This window comes from Pimephales promelas, chromosome 8 (assembly GCF_988280905.1).
Source record: "Pimephales promelas chromosome 8, fPimPro1.hap1.1, whole genome shotgun sequence".
NCBI lineage: Eukaryota > Metazoa > Chordata > Actinopteri > Cypriniformes > Leuciscidae > Pimephales > Pimephales promelas.
Window position 1 is genome coordinate 35,540,451 of NC_142776.1, and position 26,047 is coordinate 35,566,497.

Here is a 26,047-nt window from a genome sequence, read left to right on the forward strand (position 1 = left end):
TAAGTACCAAAGTTTTACATTTATTCAAATGGCTATATACAGATCCCTGGATGTACAAAGTCTGTTTGCAGTGAACTGATTCTCAATCAACAGCATCTGTACCTGTTAAAGTAGCTTAGCTGACAGTCAAGCAGCACGTAGTGGATCTAGTCTCTCGACGTATAAAACCACCACAGCAATTACATACGGATATGTGGAATGTACCATAACACCATGGCTGAAAGGAGTATACGTCAGTCTAGTACACCCAGTTCAGATTTTGCCCTCACAGAATTTCATCTCGAACATATGCTGCGTGCCTTCAGTTTGGTTTCACCTCTGATGTTTAATATGAAAATTAAAAGGTTTTACAGCACAGACTTAAAATCAAAAGACATCTGATAACGTAAAAGGCTACAGTAACACCCCCTCTCTGTAGCATCAATCATGACACTGACTGCTTATCATAACGGTGGATTAAAATCGTCAATCCAAAGCCTTTAACCCGTGGAAGCTCCATTACACCTTGTAGTGTTTTATTAAAAAAGAAAAAAAATAATGGAGACAACAGGCCACGTGACAAAAAGGCAATAAACCTGACAGAGTGTGGGAACAAAACGACAAGAATCGGGCAGTTTGGCAACAGACGCGATCCTCTTCGATTCACTTTGAGATTGCAATGCAAATGTCCAGTCAGAGTCAATTATTCGTGAGGTTCTCCTGCGGTTTTCGTGGTGCGTGAGAGGTTGGCGGCGGCCCGTCGGACCGAGGCACCATGTGAGCTTATAGTTCAAAAGAGAGAGGGAGAGGGAGAGAGAGAGACAGAGAGAGAGAAGGTTTGAGAGGGAAAGGATGCTCATGCGTAGATTTCTGCGGTGGGAGCTTTCTTGTAGATGGGCGTCTTGCCCAGGTCGTAACTTCCTTCGTCTTTCTTCTTGATGCGGAGAACAAAGTGAACGAGGAAGACGATGAGCAGGATGGCGAAGATGAGACCAACTGCTCCGCCCGCAATAATAGCTATAAAACAAACATACAAAACGTGAGGCATAACCGACAGACACGGCCGTAAAACATTCACAAACTGCATGAAAGGTAATATTCAAAAAAAGAATAGGGTAACATTACTAAAACATATATTAAAGCTATACTAATATAAAAAATAAATAATTACTAAAATTTGAAAATATCAAAAATAAATTCACAATATGAATACTGCCGTAAGGTCGTGTGTCCACCAAAGCGCTTTTAGTCAGCCTGCCGCTCTGCCGAAAACGCCAAGCTTGGGGCGCTTTAAAGCGCAGCGTTTTTTCCGTTGAGACGTTTTCTTTGCTATTATACAGATTATCCGCAGCACAGTTTACGTGTAACTAATTTCGAAGATAATTTGTTTCATACTAAAAATGTATTTTTCATCCATTTTGTTTGGTTAGCTCTGCTGGTTGATGTCGTTGTACAGAAAGAATGTTTGACAGTTGGACAGTGTGGTTTAGTCCCGCCCCTCCTCCACTGTGATTGGACGGCTGGGTAAAAAGTGACTGCGTTTTATCCAAAGTTGAACATTTTTCAACTCTCGCGACCTGTAAAAAAAAACGCTGGGCGCTTGCGATTCAGCGTGAAAAAACGCTCAGCGCCTCGTTACGCTCATGCAGTTTAAGAAACGCGGCGCTTCTACTGAAAACAAACGCCAGGCGCGTGGAAACACGCTTTGGTGGACACACGGCCAAACAGTATATAAATTATACTAAAGTAACATTAAAAAGGAATTGATCACCCAAAAAGGCTTCCAGACGTGCAAGGCTTTCGTTCATTTTCAGAAAGCAAATTAAGATCGTTTTGATGTCCCTTCGTTGTCAGCTACACAACTACCAATTTGACACTTGAAAAACTTCATAAAGAGATCGTAAAACGAATCTGTATGACTCGAGCGGTTTAGTCCTGAAGAGACACGATCACTTTATATGATGAACAGACCAAATTTAGGCTTTTATTCACATATTCATAAACGCACACATCAGCTGTGGCAAAAGAAACTCACGAGAACCAATGAGATTCATTCTTGTGCTACGCATCACGTTTGAGCTTCAACAAGAACCAATGAGGTTTGTTCTCGCATTTATTTATTTATGTTCGCAGATCAATGTTTAAATGTGAATAAAAGCCTAAATTCACTGTTCATTATATAAAGCGATTGTGTCTAATCAGAAAATTTGGACTAAACCGCTCACTTCATATGGATTAGTTTCACGTTCATGAACTTTTTGAAACGTCAAAGTGTCAGTTGTGTAGCCGTTTATGGAGGGACAGAAATCTTTTTTTGTTCTGAATATGAATGAAAGTCTAACGGGTTTGGAACGGCATGAGGGCGAGTAAATGATGATAGAATTTTCATTTTAGGGTGAAAGAACTCTTTACATATTTACATTTTGGTCCAATAATAAGTATTAAACTATTTACTTGGCATATTAAACAAACATCATTACAAATGAATTAAACCCATCTCCTCACCTGCAAGAACCTCTGTGTTGTTGAACAAGCTCTCTTCTCCAGCAACGGTCATGAGCACATTGCTTTGTTGGTCATTTTCTTGGTTTAGCGATTTCTCCATGCCGACCTCATTGTTTCGAACCGCAATCACCTCATCTATAGTTGGCAGCGGGGCAAATGGACCCACAGGATCAGGTATCCAGTTATTGAGATCCTTCCGAGAGAGGAAGAAAATTCATAAAGCAGTCAGCAACCATGAATGAATCATTTTAGACTAATGATTCATCTGACATTCATTAAGAATAGGAGACAAATCAAATGACACTAGCTGAACTGTATGTTTGGTATCGTACAACATCCGTGAGAAAACGCAATAGAAAGATGTCGTCTAGTTATTAGCCTATGACAGTTTATTAAAATAATTAAATAAATTGCCTATTAAAAAAATTCTTTGAAGAGCTTTTCTTTTTTAAATTATTTACAGATGAAAACCTCATTAAATTCATTGTTTCCGAACATTTCTGCAGTATAAAAATAACTGCAACTCAATCTGACATCATGACTAAATTTGTTCTATAGCTACCTCCGTAATGATGATCTCTGAAGACCCTGAGCCTGATATGTCATCATAATCATCCTCTTCATCATCATCATCATAGGCATCCTCATCGTCAATTGGGTTTAAATCAGCAAACTCAAAATCTTGATGCGTAGAGTCACCGGACGACTCCAGATCCTCATGGGGTGACTCGGTTTTCAGAGGTACCCATGTTTCCGTTTCTCGTACCTACAAAGAGAAGAAAAAAAATCATGAAGAAAATACACTTGATTGACACCGTTTGTTCAAAAGCATTAAGCGAATCATGAAAGAAAAAAAAACCTGAATGATCTGAAGACCTCATTAAAGCAACATTAATCAAGAGGGGGATCTTTTATTTGGTTAAGATTAAGATTATGTTTTATATATCCCTTTAATACTTTGTCTATGGCATCATGATGGTTCTGAAAGCACACTTAATTAAATTAAGACACACCAACACTTTTAAATCACTTCAGCAGAGACATTTGGACAAGCACTATGAATGAGTTTTAAACAATTAACGGACTAAAGCCTATTAGCATAACAGGAGGAAGCAGAACACGCATACTGATTTATATTTTTCCTCGTCTTTCCCTAAAGAGTCGTCCACAGAAGTGGCCATTTTTATTTTCACCGTTGCTATGGTTGCGAGACATCAAAACATTCTTTTTAACTGTAATTTTAAAAAGATTCTAAATTCTATTCCGAATGACACGCCCGTGAATTACACAATACTGTATTACATTCACACCCCTCTTGACCTCGAAGTGAGTCAGAGAGGTAAGAACAAGTTAGCGCAGGTTTGCCTCCATCGTGTAAAACAACGGAAGAATTCGTCGGACAGGGGCCGAGGGTCTTTATCAGTCTCGCACGCCGACTCGCTGTCAAAAACAGATTTAATCAGAGTTGACTCACTGAAAAGTTTCACATACCGGGAAGTCAAAAACTTTCATAATGCAGTACAGGTGTGTACTCATGCCGCCTAACCCAGTGGAACCACTTTTCAAAAACACTTTAAAGAGGATTTTAGTGACTTCATCTTACAATACGTCGTCTTTACAACAAACTCGATGCTTAAAATGGCTCTAGACGCTAAATGGAAGAGGTTTTAAAATGGAGATCGGGGAGGGGGCTAACTCATTTTCCAGGAAAACCAGGATCACGCAAACGTCACATGAAACTGCAAGTCAGCTCTAGCCTGCTCTGTTGTTTGAGGATAATAAAAGAAAAAGGGAGAGCGAGAAACAGAGAATGACAGAAACCACAAGAGGGTGTGGGGAGAGAGACCGACATACTTTATGGTTTTCAGCCTTAGAGTGCTGTGAAACCCCACACCAAAATCCCCTGGCAATGGCATTATGAAATACTCAGCTCAGAGGGAAAAAAAAAGCTGTCTAAGAAAGTACAGCGGATGCTCTCTGACTGCGAAGAGGCGCAAGGCCGTGGTTCAATTAAACCAACCAATGCTTCAATTCCCATAAGCAACCCCTTAAATTCTCAGTAAATGTATATAAGCCACTTAAAAGAGTTTAAAAGAAATCCCACAGAGCAAACTAAAAGCTCTAGACTAAGATGGACGGCTAAAGAAAGTCCCTTGAAATTTCTCAGTCGCGATGCAGGAAATAAAGGTTTTTTTTTCTTAATTTCTCAGCAATCACCAAAAATCCCCCCTCATTTAAAAGAAACAACCCCAATGTGTGAGATAACAGCTCTAGAAGTAATGAAAAATTCTGTCATCATTTACTCATGCCCTCAAACCTGTATGACTTTCTTGCACACAAAAGGAGAGGTTTATCAATGTTTATGCTTCTTTTGTCTATACAATGGCTGGAGTCAAATAACAAATGCACTATTAAAGTAGTCTGGTGTGCATAGAGCTTGAACTGAAATTTAAAGTTATTATTCACGTCGTTAACCAATTTGTGCTTTGATTTGGCATCAGGTGTAGCCCTCAAACCGTATTCACTTTATAGCCCTTAATCCGGTAATTGTGGACAAATGTGGGCACAGAGGGCTCAGGTGTGATCCTAATTTTTATTTATTATAAATGTTATATCACTGTCTTCGATAAAGTTTTGTCTATCCATTTATGGTGTGTTTTTTTATTTTGGGGGTATTTTTGAATTTATTTACTTCAAAAAGTACCATATTTTCGATGTACATTATGCATTATTTTATGTTTTATTTTTAAAATATCATTCCAATAAGTTCTTAGAGCTAAAACCTAAAGATGAAGTGACTTTGCGGTCACTTGGCGTCTTATTTTGGCTTATTTACAGTTTTACCCATTCATTTCTATGGGTGCCCATTTTTGATCAAATTCACCCACTTAACATTGTAGAATTGAGTGTTCAGGAGGCAAACTTGGGAAAAGTAGCCAAGTCTTGTACCGCTCAGATCAAGGGAAGTATCTTATCAAAACTATTTTGGCCACATTTGTCCAGAATACGGTTTTAGGGTTAAAAGATCACAAGGGTGAGTGAGTAACGCGTCTATTTTCTTAGGTAACCCTCATGATAGTCGTCGAGACTGATATGAATATGTCTGATATGAAGATGACGGCATGTCTACAAGTATGAGTATGCCTCTAGTACTGACTCTCCAGGCTCTTGAGTGAGCTGTAATGCCAGAGAGAAGCCTGTGTAAATTAACCAGCTTAGTTAACCAGGCCTCAGTCAAGACTAGCAAATCTTGGAGCAAATCCGGCCATCTGCTGACAAATGGTCTGGCATCTGTTCCAGTGAGTCCATGAAAGAAGTAAAGAAGATACCACAATCAGTGACTCACCCAATAGTGTGGTAAACTCTCCCAGGTGATCAGGTGATTATTCACGGTTTGAGTTTAACGGCCAATTTTGAAAAAAAACCACAAGTGTTTTGTGTCAAGAGTTTTACAAAGCAACTTCTGTGTATGAAAAAGCATTGCTTTTCTCACAGATTTTCTCCAAAAAATCTCCATCTGAGATTCAGTGGTGATGACCCATTAAAGCTACAGTAGAAACATGATCCGCTATCATCTGTTGTGGTTTGAAGACTGAGACTCTCCTTGTTGTCCTTTCAGGTCACAACCAATTACAGCCCCAGTCGTCAATACAAACGGTGTCTGTCGCTCCCGCCAATCGGATTTATTCATGTCATCTGATCTCCTCATGAGATACACTCCTCCCTCGGGACAGAGTGAACGTCCTACTTTGCACACACAAACACACTTGCACGTCAGGAGAATTCCTTCCACCTTTGTGGGAACTATTTATAGCTGCATTTTCCCTTTCTAGACCCCCCGCTGAATCTCAACAGCGGGGCAGAAAGACTCACCTGCCTGGTAAACGATACCAAATTGTTCAAATCACACGGCAAATTCTCACCCCAACACCTGTTCAAAGCTCTGAAGCATTAGTGTATGTGGATGAAACAAGATTGGACTTCAAAATCTACAACTAAACCAAACAAAAAGGACTATTCAGCCTCACTGGCGCCAGCCTTTATTCTCTCCCACAGGAAGTGTGATCATGCTTTGCTTCTATCTGGGTTTCATTAATGAAGGTTCACACCATTAAGTCAAAGCCTGTTTAATACACAATGAGCCGTTCTGAATAGCCCAAACAATCAGTATTGTGTAGTCTAAGCCTGAAAACATGGAGTTCTTTAAGCTTTCTGACAACAGACCTTCCTTGACTGGCTAAAATCTTAAGTTAATAGAGACTGCGATTGGATTATGGAATCAAATTAGCTAAATTTGTTCTTGATGGAGGTCAAGAGATTCACCAATAAACTATACACATTAGACATTTAGTCATTTGGTTGGCTCTCTAAAGAATAACACCATGCCATGCCACACATGCAAGTTCAACAGGAAAAGTTACTCATTTACTTATGCATAATCACTCAACTTTTTACAGCCATTTATTTGAGAAACGAAAAACATTAAGATTAACGGTTAGACATGGCCAAAAATAACCCAACAACAATACATGTGAACATTTAGATCTCAACACATTATAATTAATGCTCTCACTTATCAACACAAACAAATTAGATTTTCTCTACATAAAGAAAACAATTCCCTCCAAAATTACACATTAAAAGGACTCGTAAAAGAACTGCATCTGAACAATACAAAGACTCGAGATACTGCAAGTTAGCAGTAAATGTGTTATTAGATGGGGAAGACTTCATGTTTCTAGGGTGATAAATTGGGTGATTCGACTAGATTGCTTTAACTTAAGTCTGACCTGAGAAACACGGGTGTTTATTTGAAGAATGGGTATTTTCAGAAGTACACATTTCCTGGCGTGTAAAGACCACCAAAGACAAAGGGGTTGATGGGAATTGCTTAGGGGGAGGGTATATAGTCCACAAAGAGGAAACCTAACTAGAATAGAGTAGGCAGTAAAGTTGATCCTGATTTAAAAAACAAAACAAAATCTAATGCAAAAGAGTTATCCAAAATACTAAGCTGGAAAACAAGAAAAAGGCAAACTTAAGAAAGAGGAACCGTCATTATGAAGAACAGCTGGTGGCTGGTTATCAGCGTTTCCAAGTAAAGCCTGTATGGCATATGGTTAATAGCTCCGCAAGCAACAGAACTGGAACGGTGAAGGATGTGGTCTGCTAAATGACTCTAGTACAGACAAGGTTCCCTTTTCCATGGCCTCAAGATACCTCTCTGGACTTGGCAAACAAAAGGGTACAGCATAAGGCATTGTATTTGTTGAAATAAATATTAAGAGACACATACTATGCATTACATAAATTACCAAAAATCCTTCTTTCACCCAAGCAGCAAATAAAACCTTCTCGCTCTGTGCCAACATTCCCCCCTCAAAAGAGATTTATAAGGCCAGTGGACAGCAATCCAGAAATCATTATTATATCCTGCCGAAAGTATTTATCATGTGCACTGCTCTGCCTTTCAACAGCCATTCAGATGAGCTTTGCACCCCAAAAATAACCGAGTAAATAAATAAATCCAAACCTATTGATATGCAAAACACCTCATGCCTTATTCAAAACACAATCATTACCAGGACATCTAGCATGGCCATTACACTTAAAATAATAACAGAGTGAATGCAACGTTTTACAATAATTGTTTTGGTTTTTATTGTCAATCAATATAATATATAATTCAATATCTAGTTAGAAAGACACGTGGTAAAAAGTGGCAGTAGCAACATCATCCCATCAGGTAAGGGGGTGAAATCTGCACAAGTATTCAAATAAAATCAACGAGGCCAAAATCGAGAACATCCACACTCCTACTTTGCCTATTTCTGAGGTTTAAAGTGTCCATGCCATGTTGAGTTTAAGCCACACACACTTGTCCAGCGGCTGAAGAGGAGGGACCTGGATGAAAGAGGTGGACCATTTAAATCCGCCGAAGTGTGTGAAATCCCAAAAGAAGGGCTGGTCAAGGTCAGGAGGGGTCAAATTCCTCAGGAAAATGCACAAGAATGGAGAGGGAGGGGGATGAAAGGAACACAGACACTTCAGCATAATTTTGAGGAATGCTGCGGCCTTCTCCGCCTCGAAGGACAAGGCTTTGGGAGTGTGCAAGCTTGTTGCAACATTCCCGCCCGAGATTAAATCACACCATCTGATTTACTACTAACTGCACAGCTAGTTAAGTTTACTGTTCTATTACTTTATTTCCCAGTGGATTACACAATATTATACTAAACCATTCAGCAGACAAGGTCAAGACGGGACGAAAAAAAAAGCTGCATGTGTTGGCGTTGAAGTGTAGATAAAGATCTGCGACAACACCTTTCCAAAGGTCTGTGAGAATGGAGGCTTTGGGCTCAAAGAATTTGCATTTTGACTTGTGTGTGTGGTGTGTGTGTCTGACTGACCGAGCAAGCACACTGGGTGGCATTTGTCTTCTATTTCAGCTCCACAGACATCTGCAGCAAGCTATTCTTTTGAGTTATGAAAGAACTGGCCAACACAAAGCTGTGGCATCCCATTCACAGGTGCTCCAGTGGGTGATTTCATAATGAACAGATGGAAATGTAAACCTCATGACTGAATCAGTCTAATCAAATTGAGCTAGTGCTATATAAAAAGAAAAAAAATCCCTGCAGGCAAACACTGTCACATGAAAAAGCTAGTGCTACTCGTTAGGTTACTCAACAAACAAAAATGAGCAAGACTAGTTCGGTGCCAAGTGCCAGAAAGTCACTCTCGTCATTAAATATCGTCGTTAAATATATAAAATTGAATTATACACACGTACAGGCACACAAAAGACTTGCAAAATACCACAACACAACGATTAATAAGTTACTCGGCTCACGTTAATCATATTTATTTGTAATATTAGGTTTATTTCAGATGTGCACCAAATTCGTAAATTCGACCAAAGTCAAAGAAGACTTGCCTAGACGTTAGACAATTAATCTAAAGTTGAAATCGTGCATTTAAATTGTTAATTTTATTGAATTTATAACTTAGTAGCCTTTGTTGTACCAACAGGTCTGTTGTCAGAAAGCTAACGCTTTAGCTAACACAAATATAACCACTTTTTGGGGGGTCAAGTTTGATTATAGAGCACGATATGGCTCGATTATAGCCTTAGCATCTTAAACGAAGTGAATATTAGTTAATGTTAACAAAATACTCACCGATTCAGCGAAAACAGCAGCAGCCGCTGACAAAACCAACATGAGGTAAACTTTCAACATCTTCTCTTCAAAATATGGAGCCCGGGTGATGAAAGTTGTCAGTTTCCGAAAGGATTCACTTTTATGAATCAAAATAAACCGGTCCTTGCTTTGTTAGTCCTTTTTTATGTCGATGTGAAGGGATTTTAACGCGTATTCTTTCTGGTGTCCTGTGTGTTGGTGCGCAGTATTCCTGTGTAATGATTGATCCCCTTTTGGTTTTATTCACCAACTTAAACCCCGCCTCATTTCGAACTCGCAGCCAATCAGGACAGATTAACCACTCCATGACGTAATTTTCGGAAACTCCGTCCGGACGCAAGTTTACAATACCATACATTCAAATCCATGTTGACAATGTAAACAGCGAATTTATACGATTATTAGAATAAGTTTTTTTTTTTTGCTATGTAGTTATTAATCTCGTATCAATACAAAACCCTCCGTACTGTCACAATTTCACATGGTTCATGTTCTAAAGGTCTACCTCTATGACCAATATGAAACGGTAGAATAATGATTAGCATTTTTGAGGAAGTTTTTGGAAGAAGAGCTCGGAAAGTGAAAATACAGACGTAGGCTACATGGAAACTTTCAATGACGTAAACTTCCGGGAATTTTTTTGCACCCGTCGTACTTTTTGAGACTCGTTCTTCCTCTTTCCCTTATTTCGAATAACAAGATATTTAAATGCTGTTGATGATGAGTTTTTCTTTTTTTTATCGCTCCCTTGCTGACAGAAATTCTTGAACTAAGCTGGTCTTAGTTGGTTTAAAGGGACAGTTCACCCAAAAATTCTGTAATCGTTTACTCACCCTCAAGTTGTTCTAATCCTGTACAAATTTCTTTCTTCTGCTGAACACAAAATAAGATATTTTGAAGAATGTGGGTAACCAAACAGTTACTGGACCACATTGACTTCCATAATATGGGGGGAAGAATACTGTGGGAGTCAATAGGGCCCATCAACTTGCTTACAGACATTTTTCAAAATATTTTTTTTTTGTGTTCAGCAGAAGAAAGAAATTCATACAGGTTTAGAATAACTTGAGGGTGAGTAAATGATGACCGAATTTACATTTTTTTGGGTGAACTATCCCTTTTAAGATTATCAATGGTCTCTCCTGCTGATCATCAATGGTTTTAGATTATCAATGGTCTCTCCTGCTAATCATGCTAATCTCACTGTTGCCTGAAATTCTTCAGCAAACTGACTGGAGAAACCATCTAAAACCAGTAAACCATCTTGGGTTGTTTTATTTTTCCTTTCTTTACGTAAATGTCAGTTACATTCAGGTTTAAGTGGTGTTGCTCATAGAATTAACAGTTGTCGTCTCCACTAAAATGTGTCAGCCTCATCCAGCCACAATAACGGGAAATGTCTAGATAACTTTTCTCGTTATCATTGAAACATTTTTTTTCATGACTTTGAACTTGAAACCACTTCTGCATGTCACAACATGACACCGTCAGTGAAGAGATTTCTACTCCCAGTCCACTTTATTCATATAGCCTAAATCATTTAATTTCTGTAAAGCCAGAATATACTCAATCACAAAGATTAGAATTAGGCATTTTTATAAAGTAGGTTAATCAACTTAGCAGCGCCACTTTTAATTCCATGCGGTTTAAAAAGCAAAGCAAATTATTTGACTTAATTGGCCATTATGTATTATAATCTTGACCACACAGTCTCATTTTAATACTATCAAATAGACATTATTAATGGTTGTTAAGTCAACAACCTAGATACAGTACATTCATACACTTCTACAGAAATTCCCTTTATACTGTAAATGTTGCCCTGTTTGAAATGATCTTGTTGGGTAATATTTGTCCTCTGGGGAGTCTTGCAGTATTAAGATTGCTTGCGTGGTTACAGTACATGTTCTCCTCTTCTGCACATACAGCAAAGTTTAACTTCGGGTTGCTTGTAAAACAGTGGAAAAAGTAACAGCTGCACGTCTGACCTGGTGCTCATGAGGTCTCAGACTGTCCTGTTATGAAGTGAGAGAAGAATCTGGCCTGATTTCAGCCTTGATTTGTTTAGTCTGGGTCTAAAGTACATTTTAAACAAACTGAAGGAAGCGTTCTGAAATATGCAAGAGATGAGCATTTGCCTTAAGGTGGTATTCGCCTTAAGATTGAGAGTGTTGAGTGAAATACATCTAGACTGAATGCAATAAATGTGAGAAATGCGACATGAGAAATTGGTCTTTATTTTATTATTTGATAATAAAAATAGCAATCAATCAAGGCTATGATCTAACATTACATAACAATTTTATGCATTATGTTCTTTATTTTTTCCAAGAAAGATTAACCGAAAGTCCTAAAATCAATACAAATTGCATTCTATCTCTTTCTTATATATATATATAAATATTTATATATCTGTTTGTGTTCTAGATGACAGAAACCTGTAGGAATTTCTTTCTTCTGCTGTGCTTAACACAAAAAAATATATATAATATGCTGTAAGCAAGTTGATGGGCCCCATTGACTCAGTATTCTTCCCCCCATATTATGGAAGTCAATGTGGTCCAGCAACTGTTTGGTTACCCATATTCTTCAAAATATCTTATTTTATATTCAGCAGAAGACATAAATTCATACAGGATTAGAACAACTTGAGGGTGAGTAAATGATTACAGAATTTTAATTTTTGGGTGAATCGTCCCTTTAAACCAACTAAGACCAGCTAGTTCAAGAATTTCTGTCAGCAAGGGAGCGATAAAAAAAGAGAAAAACTCTTATCATCAACAGCATTTAAATATCATTGTTTTTCATAACACTTAGGGAAAGAGGAAGAAAGAGTCTCAAAAAGTATGGTGAGTAAGTTTACGTCATTGAAAGTTTCCATGTAGCCTACGTCTGTGTTTTCACTTTCCGAGCTCTTCTCCCAAAAACTTCCTCAAAAATGCTAATCATTATTCTACCGTTTCATATTGGTCATAGAGGTAGACCTTTAGAACATGAACCATGTGAAATTGTGACAGGACAGAGGGTTTTGTATTGATACAAGATTAATAACTACAGCTTAAAAAACTATTCTAATAATCGTATACTGTAATTTCGCTGTTTAAATTGTCAAAATGGATTTGAATCTATGGTATTGTAAACTGTTACGTCCGGAGTTTCCGAAAATGACGTCATGGACCGGTTGATCTGTCCTGATTGGCTGCGTTGATCTTTCTTTCTTCAGTCGAAAAGAAATTAAGGTTTTTGATGAAAACATTCCAGGATTTTCTCCATATAATGGACGTCATTGGGAACCAAACGGTTCAAGGTCCAAATGAGAGTTTCAGTGCAGCTTCAAAGGCCTTTAAACGACACCAGACGATGAATAAGGGTCTTATCAAGCGAAACGATCGCTCATTTCAAAAATAAATAAAAAAGTTTAAGTTTTATAAGCTCAAATGGTCGCCTTGCTCTGTTCTGTGATAGGCATTCGTGACTCTCCTGTTCGAACTTGTTAATCAAAATGAACGAATCTTTTTTTGAGTCATTTAACGAACAAAACGTGGACATCTTGGATGACATGGGTGAGAGAAAATTATCAGCAAAAGTTTGTTTTTTTAAAAGTGAACTACTCCTTTAAGCATTTTAGCAGTGTGTCATGGTTATGAACCGAAAGCTTTTACCATCCACGTCAATCAAAGTTCTTTTCAAATGGACCAGTTGCACTACATATTCCTCGACACATACTGGTTTGTGCATGAATGTGCATCTCAGAACTCAAGGGTTGTCAGTGTTATGCCGTCATTGATAATCATTTAGTTGTATAGCGGCTGCGGATCCGAGAACAACGATGGAAAAGTTTACGCTGCAGCTCGGGTCAGCTCGTTCAAGCCGCTGTGGCAATCACGTCCACATGGAGTACATTAAAGAGAATTGCCTGGCTCAGTGCTGCATACGCTGGCCTTCTCCACATCCCCGCCTCGACTTTCACTCAGTCATAGTCCGTCTTTTGTCTCCATGTAAAAAGCAAATTCCACCCAACCTCTGACATAGTCTGACACACATTCCAGTTCAAGCACAACAATGGAGGCCTTTGTGCCTGCGCTGCTGTGTGTGTGTGTGTGTTTGCTTTTCATTTTTTTTATTACACTCTAGATAGACTAGAAAGTTTAATCATTTTCTGTAGCCGTATTGCTGGTATGTGTGTGATCTCACAACTCCCCTCCGTAACAAAAAACACAATTGTAGAAGAATTTATGACTGTTTATGAAGTTCTGTGTGGTCCATTCGCTTTTAGACTTTCTTTATCTATCTCTTTCTTATATATATATATATATATATATATATATATATATATATATATATATATATATATATATATATACTGTATATATGCCGTCATTTCAGTATATATATATATATATATATATACTGAAAATATCTGTTTGTGTTCTATCTTTCTTTCACTTGGAAAAAGTATATATAAATATAGAATATGTATACTATATACTATATATATATTTATATATACAAAATATCTATCTATCTATCTAACTATCTATCTATCTATCTATCTATCTATCTATCTATCTATCTATCTATCTATCTATCTATCTATTTCATCCATCCATCTATCTATTCCATCCATCCTTTTTTATCTATCTATCTATCTATCTATCTATCTATCTATCTATCTATCTATCTATCTATCTATCTATCTATCTATCTATCTATCTATTTCATCCATCCATCTATCTATTCCATCCATCATTCTATCTATCAATCTATCAATCTATCTATCTATCTATCTATCTATCTATCTATCTATCTATCTATCTATCTATCTATCTATCTATCTATCTATCTATCTATCTATCTATCTATCTATCTATCTATCTATCTATATATTTCATCCATCCATCTATCTATTCCATCCATCCATCCATTTTATCTATCTATCTATCTATCTATCTATCTATCTATCTATCTATCTATCTATCTATCTATCTATCTATCTATCTATCTATCTATCTATCTATCTATCTATCTATCTATCTATCTATCTATCCATCCATCCATCCATCCATCCATCCATCCATCCATCCATCCATCCATCCATTTCATCCATCCATCTATCTATTGAGTCGTCTGCTGTCCCTGTGAGAGATCTGGTGAGTGTGTTAGTCGGAGCAGGTGTGTGGAGGTTGAGACATTCTTGAGATGTCACACTTGAGATGATGTTTGGGCTCGTCGTTGCTTTTGTAAACTACTCATTATGAAGTAAATAAGCTCATCACAAAAACACATGCCACAGAAGACACTTAAGCAGCCAACATAGGTTAATGCTGTTAGGGGTGGCCTTTTGTTTGTTTGTTTTTCTTTATCTTCCTTCATCAGTTTACAAAGGGTGCAGCCCCACATTCCTCTATCATTAACAAAATTAACATATTAATTGGTCTTGATCTGTGTTGATGAACGATCAGTCGTTATCACATATATATAGTCATGTGAAAAAGAAAGGACACCCTATTGAACTACGGTTTTACGTGTCAGGACCGAATAAATAAATCAACTTAAAATTAGGTAAATATAACCTCAGATGAACAACAAAACATGACATATTACACTGTGTCATTATTTATTTAAAGGGATAGTTCACTTTAAAATTAATTTTTGGTATGTTTTAGCTTAGCTCAAGGGCATCCAAGATGTAGGTGTCTTTGTTTCCACAGCATTTTCAGTTTTGATATTTTTAGGTCAAACCGTTCTAGTCTGTCAGTCATATAATGGAGGTCTATGGGTCACCACCTCAAAGAGCATGCACAGAGAAGTCCAGATTAAACATGATTTAATGACTCACTTCCGGCGCTTTCCGGCACTTGTGCAGACCGAAGTGCCCGCGCCTTCAGATCACTTGGATGTGGCTGCGGTTACAAGAGGTAAAAACGATATAAATACTGTTTGTGTTCTCACACGCTCATTTCGTGTCTTTGGCCATCAATGTGCACTTACATTTACAAGTCATTAAATCATGTTTAATCTGGACTTCTCTGTGCATGCTCTTTGAGGTGGACCATAGACCTGCATTATATGACTGACAGGTGATGCTGCACATTGGTGGGGTTTGAGGAGATTCCCAGAAAAGAAAGTGCTATAAATGTAACACATTTTTATTATTAATGATTATTATTATATATATTCATTCTTATATATACACATGTGTAACTGTATGCACTTAAAACATAAATAAGAGGGGGGAAAGTCATGGCATGCTAAACAAGGGGTCAGAGACGGTTGGGCTGCACAACTTTAGGAACAAAGGTTGCCGTCCTTCTTTGTGTCCTACAGCCCTGAGGGGAGCCACTCAAAAACAGATTTGGGCTTGTATTGCAGCCACAGGACCTGGGCACCTTGCAGTCTTTGAGTTGACCATGAACTCCTCTGTATAGTAAAGCATTCAGTCAATCTGTCCGACAGCTAAAGCTCGGCCGCAATTGGGCCATGCAATGGATCACACCAGCAAATCTATACCAGAATGGCTGAAATGGAAAAGAATTAAGTTGTTGCCATGGCCCAGTCAAAGTCTAAACCTCAACCAGATTGAAATTCTGTGGCAGGACCTGACCTTAAAAGAGCTGTGCATGATCAAATGCCCAAACCTCAAAGAAATGAAGCAACTTTGTAAAGAAGTGCCACGAGCGGGGAAAAAGTAGTCCAGGACGATGTGAGAGACTGATAAAGTCATACAGAAAATTATTGCTGCTAGAGGTGGTTCTGCACACAAGCAATTTACTTACATTTTAAAGTACAATCAACTTGACTGTAGAAGTCATTTTAACTTAAATTACATTAAACTGACTTTTTTTGAAGAGTTTTCAATAAGCAGAAAAATTAGGTGACTCCTGTATAACTTATAAAAAAAGTTGAAAATTGCGGGAACGCATCCTTTTACAGTCCAGTTACCCATGTAAATAATATGTACTTATTTTAGTAACTACAATTACTGGGTAATAACTAGTACTAACCCTGAACCTACCCCTAAACCTACCCCCACTGTAAAAAATATTTTCAAGATTTGTTATCACAACATATTTTCTTTTGTCAAATCAACTTTATAATAATTTATTTAGTTGAGATAACTTATTATTTTGAGTTCCTGATGGTTAAATTAATCTCCTTCATTGTATTAACTCACTTTTTCCAGTTTAATCAACCTAAAATTTTAAGGCAACCCAGGTTACTTACTTTTTTTAGTTAAACCAACAATATTTTTTACAGTGTAGTAATCACAACATTTTTTCTTTTGTTAAATCAACTTAAATAATTTATTTAGTTCAGATAACATATAATTTTGAGTTTCTGATGGTTAAATTAATCTCCTTCATTGTATTAACTCACTTTTTCCAGTTCAATAAACTTAAAATTTTAAGGCAACCAGGTTACTTACTTTTTTAAGTTAAACCATCAATATTTTTTTTACAGTGCATGTACTTACCTTTTATTAGCCAGTACTTTCTAGTTAAGTACACTGTAAGTACTGCACTGTAAAAGGAAGCGTTACCAAAATTGCTTACTTATTTTGATGAGTTAATGTTGTATGTATATATATCTGTGGAAATCCATTTTTTATTTTAATTATATGACAAAGCACTTTTCATATTGACTTCTTAAATATGAATATGGGAACGCATTTTGCTTTGCCTTTTCAGTAAATTTCTCTTCTTTGGACATGCACAAAAAATACACACCCATTTTTTTTTTCTACCACCGTATCACTAAAGCACCACCCATATTCCAGTGAACTTTGGACTGGATCCTCCTTCTCTTTCTAATCTAACCAGCTCCCTCACACTATTTCTGTATTTTCTCTCTCTCCAATTCATTTTCATTTTTGTTGTTTTAAACTTTCTCTGTTCGTATCTCTCTCTTTCACCTTATGGAGACAGAGATAGAGGCTGTAGAAGGTCATTCTGTTGACAATAAGCCATAAAAACAGGCACACAACAGCTCCAGATCACCCCCTCCACCCACATCCGCCTACCGCACGGCCAAACCATATATAGAAGAGTCCATGTTCCCTTTCCCAACACATGCTAAAAGTCACAGAGACGTCAGCACTTCCTGTCCATATGCAAGAAAATAGAATTTAAGACGAAGCCCTGGGGGTTAAACAGCAGGAGATGTAGTGTGTGTGTGTGTGGAAAAGGATACGAGAAACACCATGTGGTAACTGAGCAAAGCTGATAGGGGAATTGTTTGGAATGACTGGAATTTCCTGCTGAAAACGTCACATGTGCTGCACTCATCCACAGTGAGAACATAGCTCACCATAAATGATGAGTCAAAAGGTTTCACAGGAATGATATTTCACCTTAGCGCTCTGCCAAATGTTGTGGTGTAATTCCTCTAGGAATTTATTAGACAATGGTTGGGCCTGTACGAAGAAAGCTGTAAGCTGGGTATACCATTGGGTCTTCTAAAAGTGTTCTTTTATAAAGATATTCATATTGATTATCATGAACAAAACAAATTTGTACCTTAAAATCTACAGTAAAAGATTGTTACAGAGGAGCTTCTACTTTTTCAAAGTTATTTTTATCTCATAAAAAAATCAACTTGTACAAACAGTTGGGGTCCATAACTTAAAAAAGACAAATTATTGAATAAATTGATCAAAATTGACATAATGTCACAAAAGATTTCCATGCCAAATACATTTGTTTTAACTTTCTATTCATTGAAGAATCCTGGAAATAAATGCATGATAGTTTTCCACAAAGATATGACGCAGTATAATTGTTTTCAACCCGATAATAATAATAATGAATGTGTCTAGAGCATCGAATCAGCATATTATAATGATTTCTGAAGGATCATGTGACACTGAAGAGTGGAGAAATGATGCTGAAAATTCAGCTTTGATCAAAGGAAAAATACGTTACAGTAAATTACATTTTACAACATATATTTTTTATAATTCAGGACATTTAACAATAATTTTAAATTGTAATAATATTTCACAATATTACTTTTAAAGGAGCCGTATGTAAGATTGTGGCCAAAACTGGTAATGCAATCACTTTCAAATTACTGTAGAGCGGTGTATCCCCTCCACCCAGACTCGAGGTTGCCAGATAGACAGCAGGATCCAACATTTTGTAATGCGACACGTTTGTATCTGCAGCTGTGGTTACTAGAGCAGAGCTGGCAACCCGAATGCTGCAACACTACTGACTCCGTGATTGGTAGATCGGTGGAGGGTGGAGCATCAGACCAAAACACAACATGACTTCACTTTTTAAATGACAATATCCTGGCTGGACTACTGTTGTCAGTGATATAAGTATTTGAGATTAACATGATTTCTTAATGTCTAGTGACACATCATGGCCATTTTCTGATAGTTTTAATTATTTATTTTTACTGTATTTTTGATCAAATGAATGCAGCATTGATGAGCACTAGAGACTTCTTTCAAAACCATCATACTGACCAGTGTTGTAGTACTCGAGACTCGGACTCGTCTCGGACTCGGTCTCGAGACCATATTTTAATGGTCTTGGTCTTGTCATGGACTCGTGTCCATTTGGACTCGGAATTGACTCGTACTCGAACATTTTTTTTTTTAGGACTTTTTATTCCCGAGTCCACTCGAGTTCAATTAAAAATATTTTTCATGATTATTAATGTATGTTAATAAAATATTTCTTTAAATTGATTGACACGCCCAGTGATTGGTGATTTTCTAGTGCGCAACTGCGCATGACAAATTGTAATAAAATTACTTTTAACACCACCTACTATGTGGCCTTTTTACCCTAAACTGATCATATTTTTTAAACTCTAAGTAAATTCAGTAAAAAAAAAAGGATTTCTCTAAGTAAATAAAAGTAAATTAGGTAATCAACCCTCAGTGGTCTCGGTCTTGACTCGGACTCGACCGTCTCTGGTCTCGGACTCGACTCTCTATGTACTCGGTCTTGACTCGGACTCGACTCTCTCTGCTCTCGGTGTCGACTCGGACTCGAGTGAGGTGGTCTCGACTACAACACTGATACTGACCCCAAACTTTTGACATTTTTCTAAATGAGATTAATAATTTGCAAAAATGGGTGAAAAAAACCCACGTATAAGAAACCAAAATTCTTCCCAGCAACACCATAGCAACCACCTTTACACACCCTGGTAACCACACAAAACACCCAAGTCAACGCCACTTGTTTTCTTCATAATATGTGAAAAATAAATTAGAAATAGTGTTGCAGTGCTTTGAAGTTTCAGAAATATCGAGTTAAATATGCATTTCTAAATTGTACATGTGTACTGTATGTGTTTCAGGGTGTGGAGTTTGGATGAATAGTGTCATTCTACTCCAAATTTTACTGAGGATTATCCTCAACTGCCTTTGTTAGGCAAAAACTCTGACATGGATCATTTTACCAGTTCAGAGTGTTTATATGCCCAGGAGACAATATGGACACTAAACACGTCTCTGTGCCGTTTCACCCGCTGCCGCGTCTTTGCTCTCGGCCAGGTGTGACATTTCAATACTCAATGAGTGTTTCTATTTTACAAGATACATGATTCTGATGAGGACACAATATAATTCTCTGTGTTCTCTCCAATATTATAATGAATCTGGGTTTTTTGGCAAAAGCTCAACATGTAACCGAGTCCGTTTCTCTTCTGCTTTTTGGTAGTGAGCAGACGGCAGGTGCTCTCTGTGGTTTCATGAAAAAATAAAAAGAGTTTCTGGTGTGTTCTATTAATATAACTCTATTGCTTATAATCCACACTTTTCATTTTTTAAAGTTTCTTGCTTTCATTAGTTGTTTTTGCTAAAGCAAGCATCACGTGTGAAATATGACACGATATATGACGATATATGAAATAACTCCAGCTGAATATATATATATATATATATATATATATATAAAACCTAAAAATAAATAGTAAAAGAAAGCACATAACTGAAAATATAAAGATGAAAATTTAAAATATTCTCCTTCAAAATATTTGAAATCTTTAAAGTCCCCCAAAATCACGTGTGAAATATGATACGATATATGACGATATATGAAATAACTCCTGCTGATATATATATATAAAACCTAAAAAGAAATAGTAAAAGAAAGCACATAACTGAAAATATAAAGATGAAAATTTAAAATATTCTCCTTCAAAATATTTTAAATCTTGAAAATCCCCCAAAATCTTTTTTTTTTTTGGCTTTTAATATGAATATGATAGCCTTAAGGTTATCCACAGGCTAGTGTGCTCCAAAACAATGACACAATTCACGTTGAGAAGATATAAGCATTCAAAACTTATGTCTCTCACTTTCGCCAACATCTATCAATGATTCTGATGACATCACTCTGCACTTCAGCTTCTCATCAGATTTTCTGTCCAATCAAATGCTCTGGAATCTAAAGCGTCCCACCCACTACACATAGCTGCGGCTGAAATCGGTCACTTGATCACACATTTACTATTTTAGATATGGTGAATGGCACATAGTGCACTATATATGGCATAGAAAATGATTTGGACAGTGGAAATATGCTTTCCATTGAGGCGAATGAAGTCGGGTTTCTGCAGATCCGGTCCAGAGACACGACAGCAAAGAGCGGATCGTATGATCGAGTCGACGCAGATCATAAAACGTATCAGATCCATTTGAATTCTGGACAGAATGCTGTGCTTTAAAGTCATGGATGAGATTAGAAGGATAAACGGTTAGAGATTAGGAGGAAACTGCAGCTTTATCGAGCTCAACGGCTCTGGGCGAGCTGTGATATAAACTAAAGCTATTGGCTATTTTAAAAAAGGGGAGGAGCTGCTCGATATGTCCCGCCCTGTCTTCCTATTTCAGTAGAAATTATGTGAACACATTGAATAACGCTCCACATTTCAAGGCACATCAATTATTTCCTTTAAAATATATATATATTTTTTTTTTTCCCAGAAATGAAAGCAATGCCTTGTTTTCTATTCATATCATATGCAATGAAGTTCCAATTCAACCGGTTATGGCACTTTGTTATTTTTATAGTTATGCAAATCCAGAAGCCACAAACAAGGAAGTGTGAAAAAGGCTAATCGGAAGTTATACATGCAATAAAAAAAAGCTTAGTTATGCATTGCAAAATAAGGTGGATATGCTGATATGCATTTCTAGGGGAATGAGTCTGTGATAATGTGGACATCTGAGGTACAATCAGACGTTCAGACGTTGCTGTTTTTTCCTTTGAATTGAGAGAAGAGACAAGAGCTTTAAATGTATTTAATGAGAAATGTTTTTTGACATTGAAAACGAGTCTTTGCAAATCAAGTGTTTCTGACCTTGAACAAGTTGATACTGATGTTTTGGTCTGCCAGGCAGAACTCGAGTAGATAAGCGATGATGAGACTTAAAGGAGTAGTTCACTTTAAAAAAAAAAACTTTTGCTGATAATTTACTCACCCCCATGTCATCCAAGATATCCATGTCTTTCTTTCTTCAGTCGAAAAGAAATTAAGGCTTTTGATGAAAACATTCCAGGATTTTTCTCCATATAATGGACTTCATTGGGCACCAAACGGTTCAAGGTCCAAATGAGAGTTTTAGTGCAGCTTCAAAGGGCTTTAAATGACACCAGACGACGAATAAGGGTCTTATCAAGCAAAACCATCGCTCATTTCAAAAATAAATAAAAAACTTTACGTTTTATAAGCACAAATGCTCGCCTTGCTCTGCTCTGTGATGCACGTTCGTGACTCTCCTGTTCAAACTCGTTCATCAAAGAACAAATCTTTTCCCGAGTCAACTCGTTCGTTTCGTTCGATGAATGAACCAAATGACACGAAAAAAAGATTCGTTCATTTTGATAAACAAGTTCGAACAGGAGAGTCACGAACACGCATCACAGAACAGAGCAAGGCGATTATTTGATCTTATAAAACTTACACTTTGTTTTGTTTTTTTAAAATGACTGATCGTTTCGCTTGATAAGACCCTTATTCATCGTCTGGAATCGTTTAAAGCCCTTTGAACAGTTTGCGGTTTGCACTGAAACTGTCTTTTGGACCTTGAACTGTTTGGTTCCCATTGAAATCCATTATATGGAAAAAAAATCCTGGAATGTTTTCATCAAAAACCTTCATTTCTTTTCGACTGAAGAAAGAAAAACATGGACATCTTGGATGACATGGGGGTGAGTAAATTATCAGCAAAAGTTTGTTTAAAAGTGAACTACTCCTTTAAGAAGGAGCCAGCATTTACCAGCACTGATCTGCAGTCCTGATCATGATGAAGAGCTTGATGCAATCAATGTTCTGCTTCTGCTAAGCTTCACTGCATACAGCCTCATCTCATCAGTCAGTGAACACAGATTTGTGTTGAATTACACGTTTTCTCTCACATAGTTTAGTCGATAGACGATAGTTTAGAAAGTAATCAGAACAACTTTCTCTTTGATCATAAGCTAGATGAATGCCAGCACTCTCATTAGCAAATGAATTGCTGTTAATTAGAACAAAATATGTTGATTCACCTTTTTAATATGCATTAGATTGAAGATCAAAATCAACCAGTGCTTTCATCTGAATTTCATTTGCTTATGAAACCTGTAATGGAGTCTTAAACATCTAATTAATATAGAAACATAATGCATTTTTATGGGTTTAAAGATGCCACATGCCCAAATGGAAAGTAATTTAAAGGTATACAGAATAAATAAGGGATTGATTTATGTTACATAAAATGACTATTTTAACTCCCTTTTTGTGTCTGTTGAAACTAAATTAGAAATATGATCCAATATATGTATTTGAAAGATATAAGGACAACAAAATAGATTAGTGCATGTCTTGTTGGCATTATATTTTAACATATTTACTATCAAATATTTCATATATTTTTTTCTAACATTACAAATTGAATATGACAATTGGACGATTAAAGTATTTTATTTCAAATGTAGACGAAAAAAGATAAAATTACTTTTTTTTTTGCAGTACTCAAACACTTGAAGTACTCAAATTGTTGCTTTAATCAGTGATAAAACACAAACAGGGAGAGTGTCATTTTCATTGAAAGGTCTATTTTGATTAAATATTATCAGGTAAAAATAAGAATCTTTTGCAAAGATGAATTGTTCATTAATAAGATCTATCATGCATATTACTGCATTTACAAAACAGATGTGAATTTTCATTTCATAATACACTCTAAAAAAATGCTGGCTTGTTTTAACCCAATTTTGGGTCAAATACGGTCAAACCCAGCCATTGGGTTAAATTTGTAAATTACATTTTTAACCCAATGTTTGGGTTTGTCCACATTTGACCCAAAACTGTGTAAATATCCTTTTTAGTATACATAGTCACTAGTATTTAATTCCGAATATAGTCTTATTGCTTTACTTTCTGGCACATCCCACCCAAAAATCTTTAAACTTTTCACATTCTACAATCATATCCACTCTATGAAAGTAGTTATTTTACCCATGTTGTTATTTTGGGTCAAAAATGGACAAACCCAAATGTTGGGTTAAAAAGTGTAGCCTACTTTAAAAATGTAACCCAATGGCCCATTTGTCCATATTTGACCCAGATTTGGTTTGAAACACAATTTTTTAGAGATCTGTCCAAAAACGGTTCAACATTCTTGAAAAATTAGAACTATCAAAATACAATAATGTATTCTTGCCAATTATATGACTTGCAAAACTGAACATTACACACTCTAAACAATGCTGGGTTGTTTCAACCCAAATTTAGGTCAAACGTTGGGTGAAAAATGTAATTTAAAATTTTAACCCAACTTCAACTTTCACTTTAAACTGTAATTGTTTTCTAATTGCATGTTTAACCCAACATTTGGGTTTGTCCATATTTGACCCAAATTTGGATTGAAACAACCCAGCATTTTTAGAGTGTGGCTGTAATGCTAATGCAAATGGTTAATACCTAATACGTTGTTTTAGATCTATACAATATCATGAGATTTGTTGATGATATTATTATGAACATGCCAGGGTGTTTTTATTACATAGAAATATAAAAGCCATGTGATCCAACTTACAAAAAAAGAAAAAAAAAAGAAAAAGAAAATATCCAGCTGAAGCAGATAAAAAGGAAAAATGAGAAATAAGTGGCCGAACCCTTCAAAAACACATACTGACTCATCAGAGCAATCTGGATCTTTCCAGTCTCACTCACCTCTGCTGACCTTTGACCCCCAGTTGCTAGGATCATGCCCCTATGAGGGTGGCTGTTGGTTGAGTGGCGACAGAACCGCGCTAGCTGTGCCGTTCTAAACACTTCCATATGCCCGTTCATCCTACACCATGGGAAAAAGTAGCTCAGGTCAAAAAGTCCATATAAACATTGTAAAATGTCTCTTTATATTATTAGTAGGTCTTGCTAAGAAAAGCACCACTGTTACTAGTGCTTACATAGTTAATTCAAAACCCCCAAGTATTCAATTTTGGTGCATAATCTTTTCCACACGGACGTATATTTTCCCAATGTTTCCATAGCATTGCCATATATAAAAGTGGAAATCTGAAAATTAGCCAGCAAGTGTTAGAAGATAGTTAGAATCTCATCATCAGGCAATCTGTGCAGCCACCCTTAAAAAAAGAGCATATTGTATTACATCAAATAAGTCTCCCGAGGGGACGCAACCCCACCAGGATGAACAATGGCGTTCCCTCTCCTGAGCCCGTGATTGAATGAGCCGAGGATTCAAGTACAAGCATTCCAGCGTACAAAAGGAGCAGGCCGGGAATGAGGGACCGCAGGTGAGGAGACAAGTCTCGACAAAACCAGCACAGTAGCACTACAGGAACCAGTCCGGGCACAAACAGCAGCACTTTTAACCTATAAAGCTTACTCTCTATCAGATTTGATACGCAAACTAAGCTCTCTAAATTATCAACATGATCAAAACGTTTATGCTTTCTGTTGACTGACTGATACTTCATACTTTTTTGCAAGTTAAAGTTTAAAAAAAAAAAACTTTTGCTGATAATTTACTCACCCCCATGTCGTCCAAGATGTCCATGTCTTTCTTTCTTCAGTCAAAAAGAAATTAAGGTTTTTGATGAAAACATTCCAGGATTTTTCTCCATTTAATGGACTTCAATGGGAACCAAACGGTTCAAGGTCCAAAAGACAGTTTCAGTGCAAACTGTTCAAAGGGCTTTAAACGATTCCAGACGATGAATAAGGGTCTTATCAAGCGAAACGATCGGTCATTTAAAAAAATAAAAAATAAAATTTAAGTTTTATAAGCAAATGCTCGCCTTGTTCTGTGACGCATGTTTGTGACTCTCCTGTTCGAACTCGTTCATCAAAATGAACGAATCTTTTTCCGAGTCATTTGGTTCATTCAA

General features: G+C 36.8%; 1 protein-coding gene across 2 annotated transcripts; it reads right to left on the bottom strand.

The window, feature by feature from the left end:
- Window positions 1–25,004, bottom strand: sdc4 (syndecan 4). Of its 2 annotated transcripts, none has more exons than XM_089134471.1 (4): window positions 24,870–25,004; window positions 3,047–3,250; window positions 2,485–2,677; window positions 1–996 (listed from the first exon to the last, which is right to left on the bottom strand). In XM_089134471.1, exons 1-4 carry the CDS (start codon window positions 24,987–24,989, stop codon window positions 836–838), a joined length of 678 nt encoding a protein of 225 aa, XP_088990597.1. In that variant the 5' UTR covers window positions 24,990–25,004; the 3' UTR covers window positions 1–835. The 2 variants fall into 2 exon arrangements, with proteins under 2 accessions (XP_088990597.1, XP_088990598.1); XM_089134472.1 differs by lacking the exon at window positions 24,870–25,004 and adding an exon at window positions 9,666–9,901.
- Window positions 25,005–26,047: the final 1,043 nt, after the last annotated feature.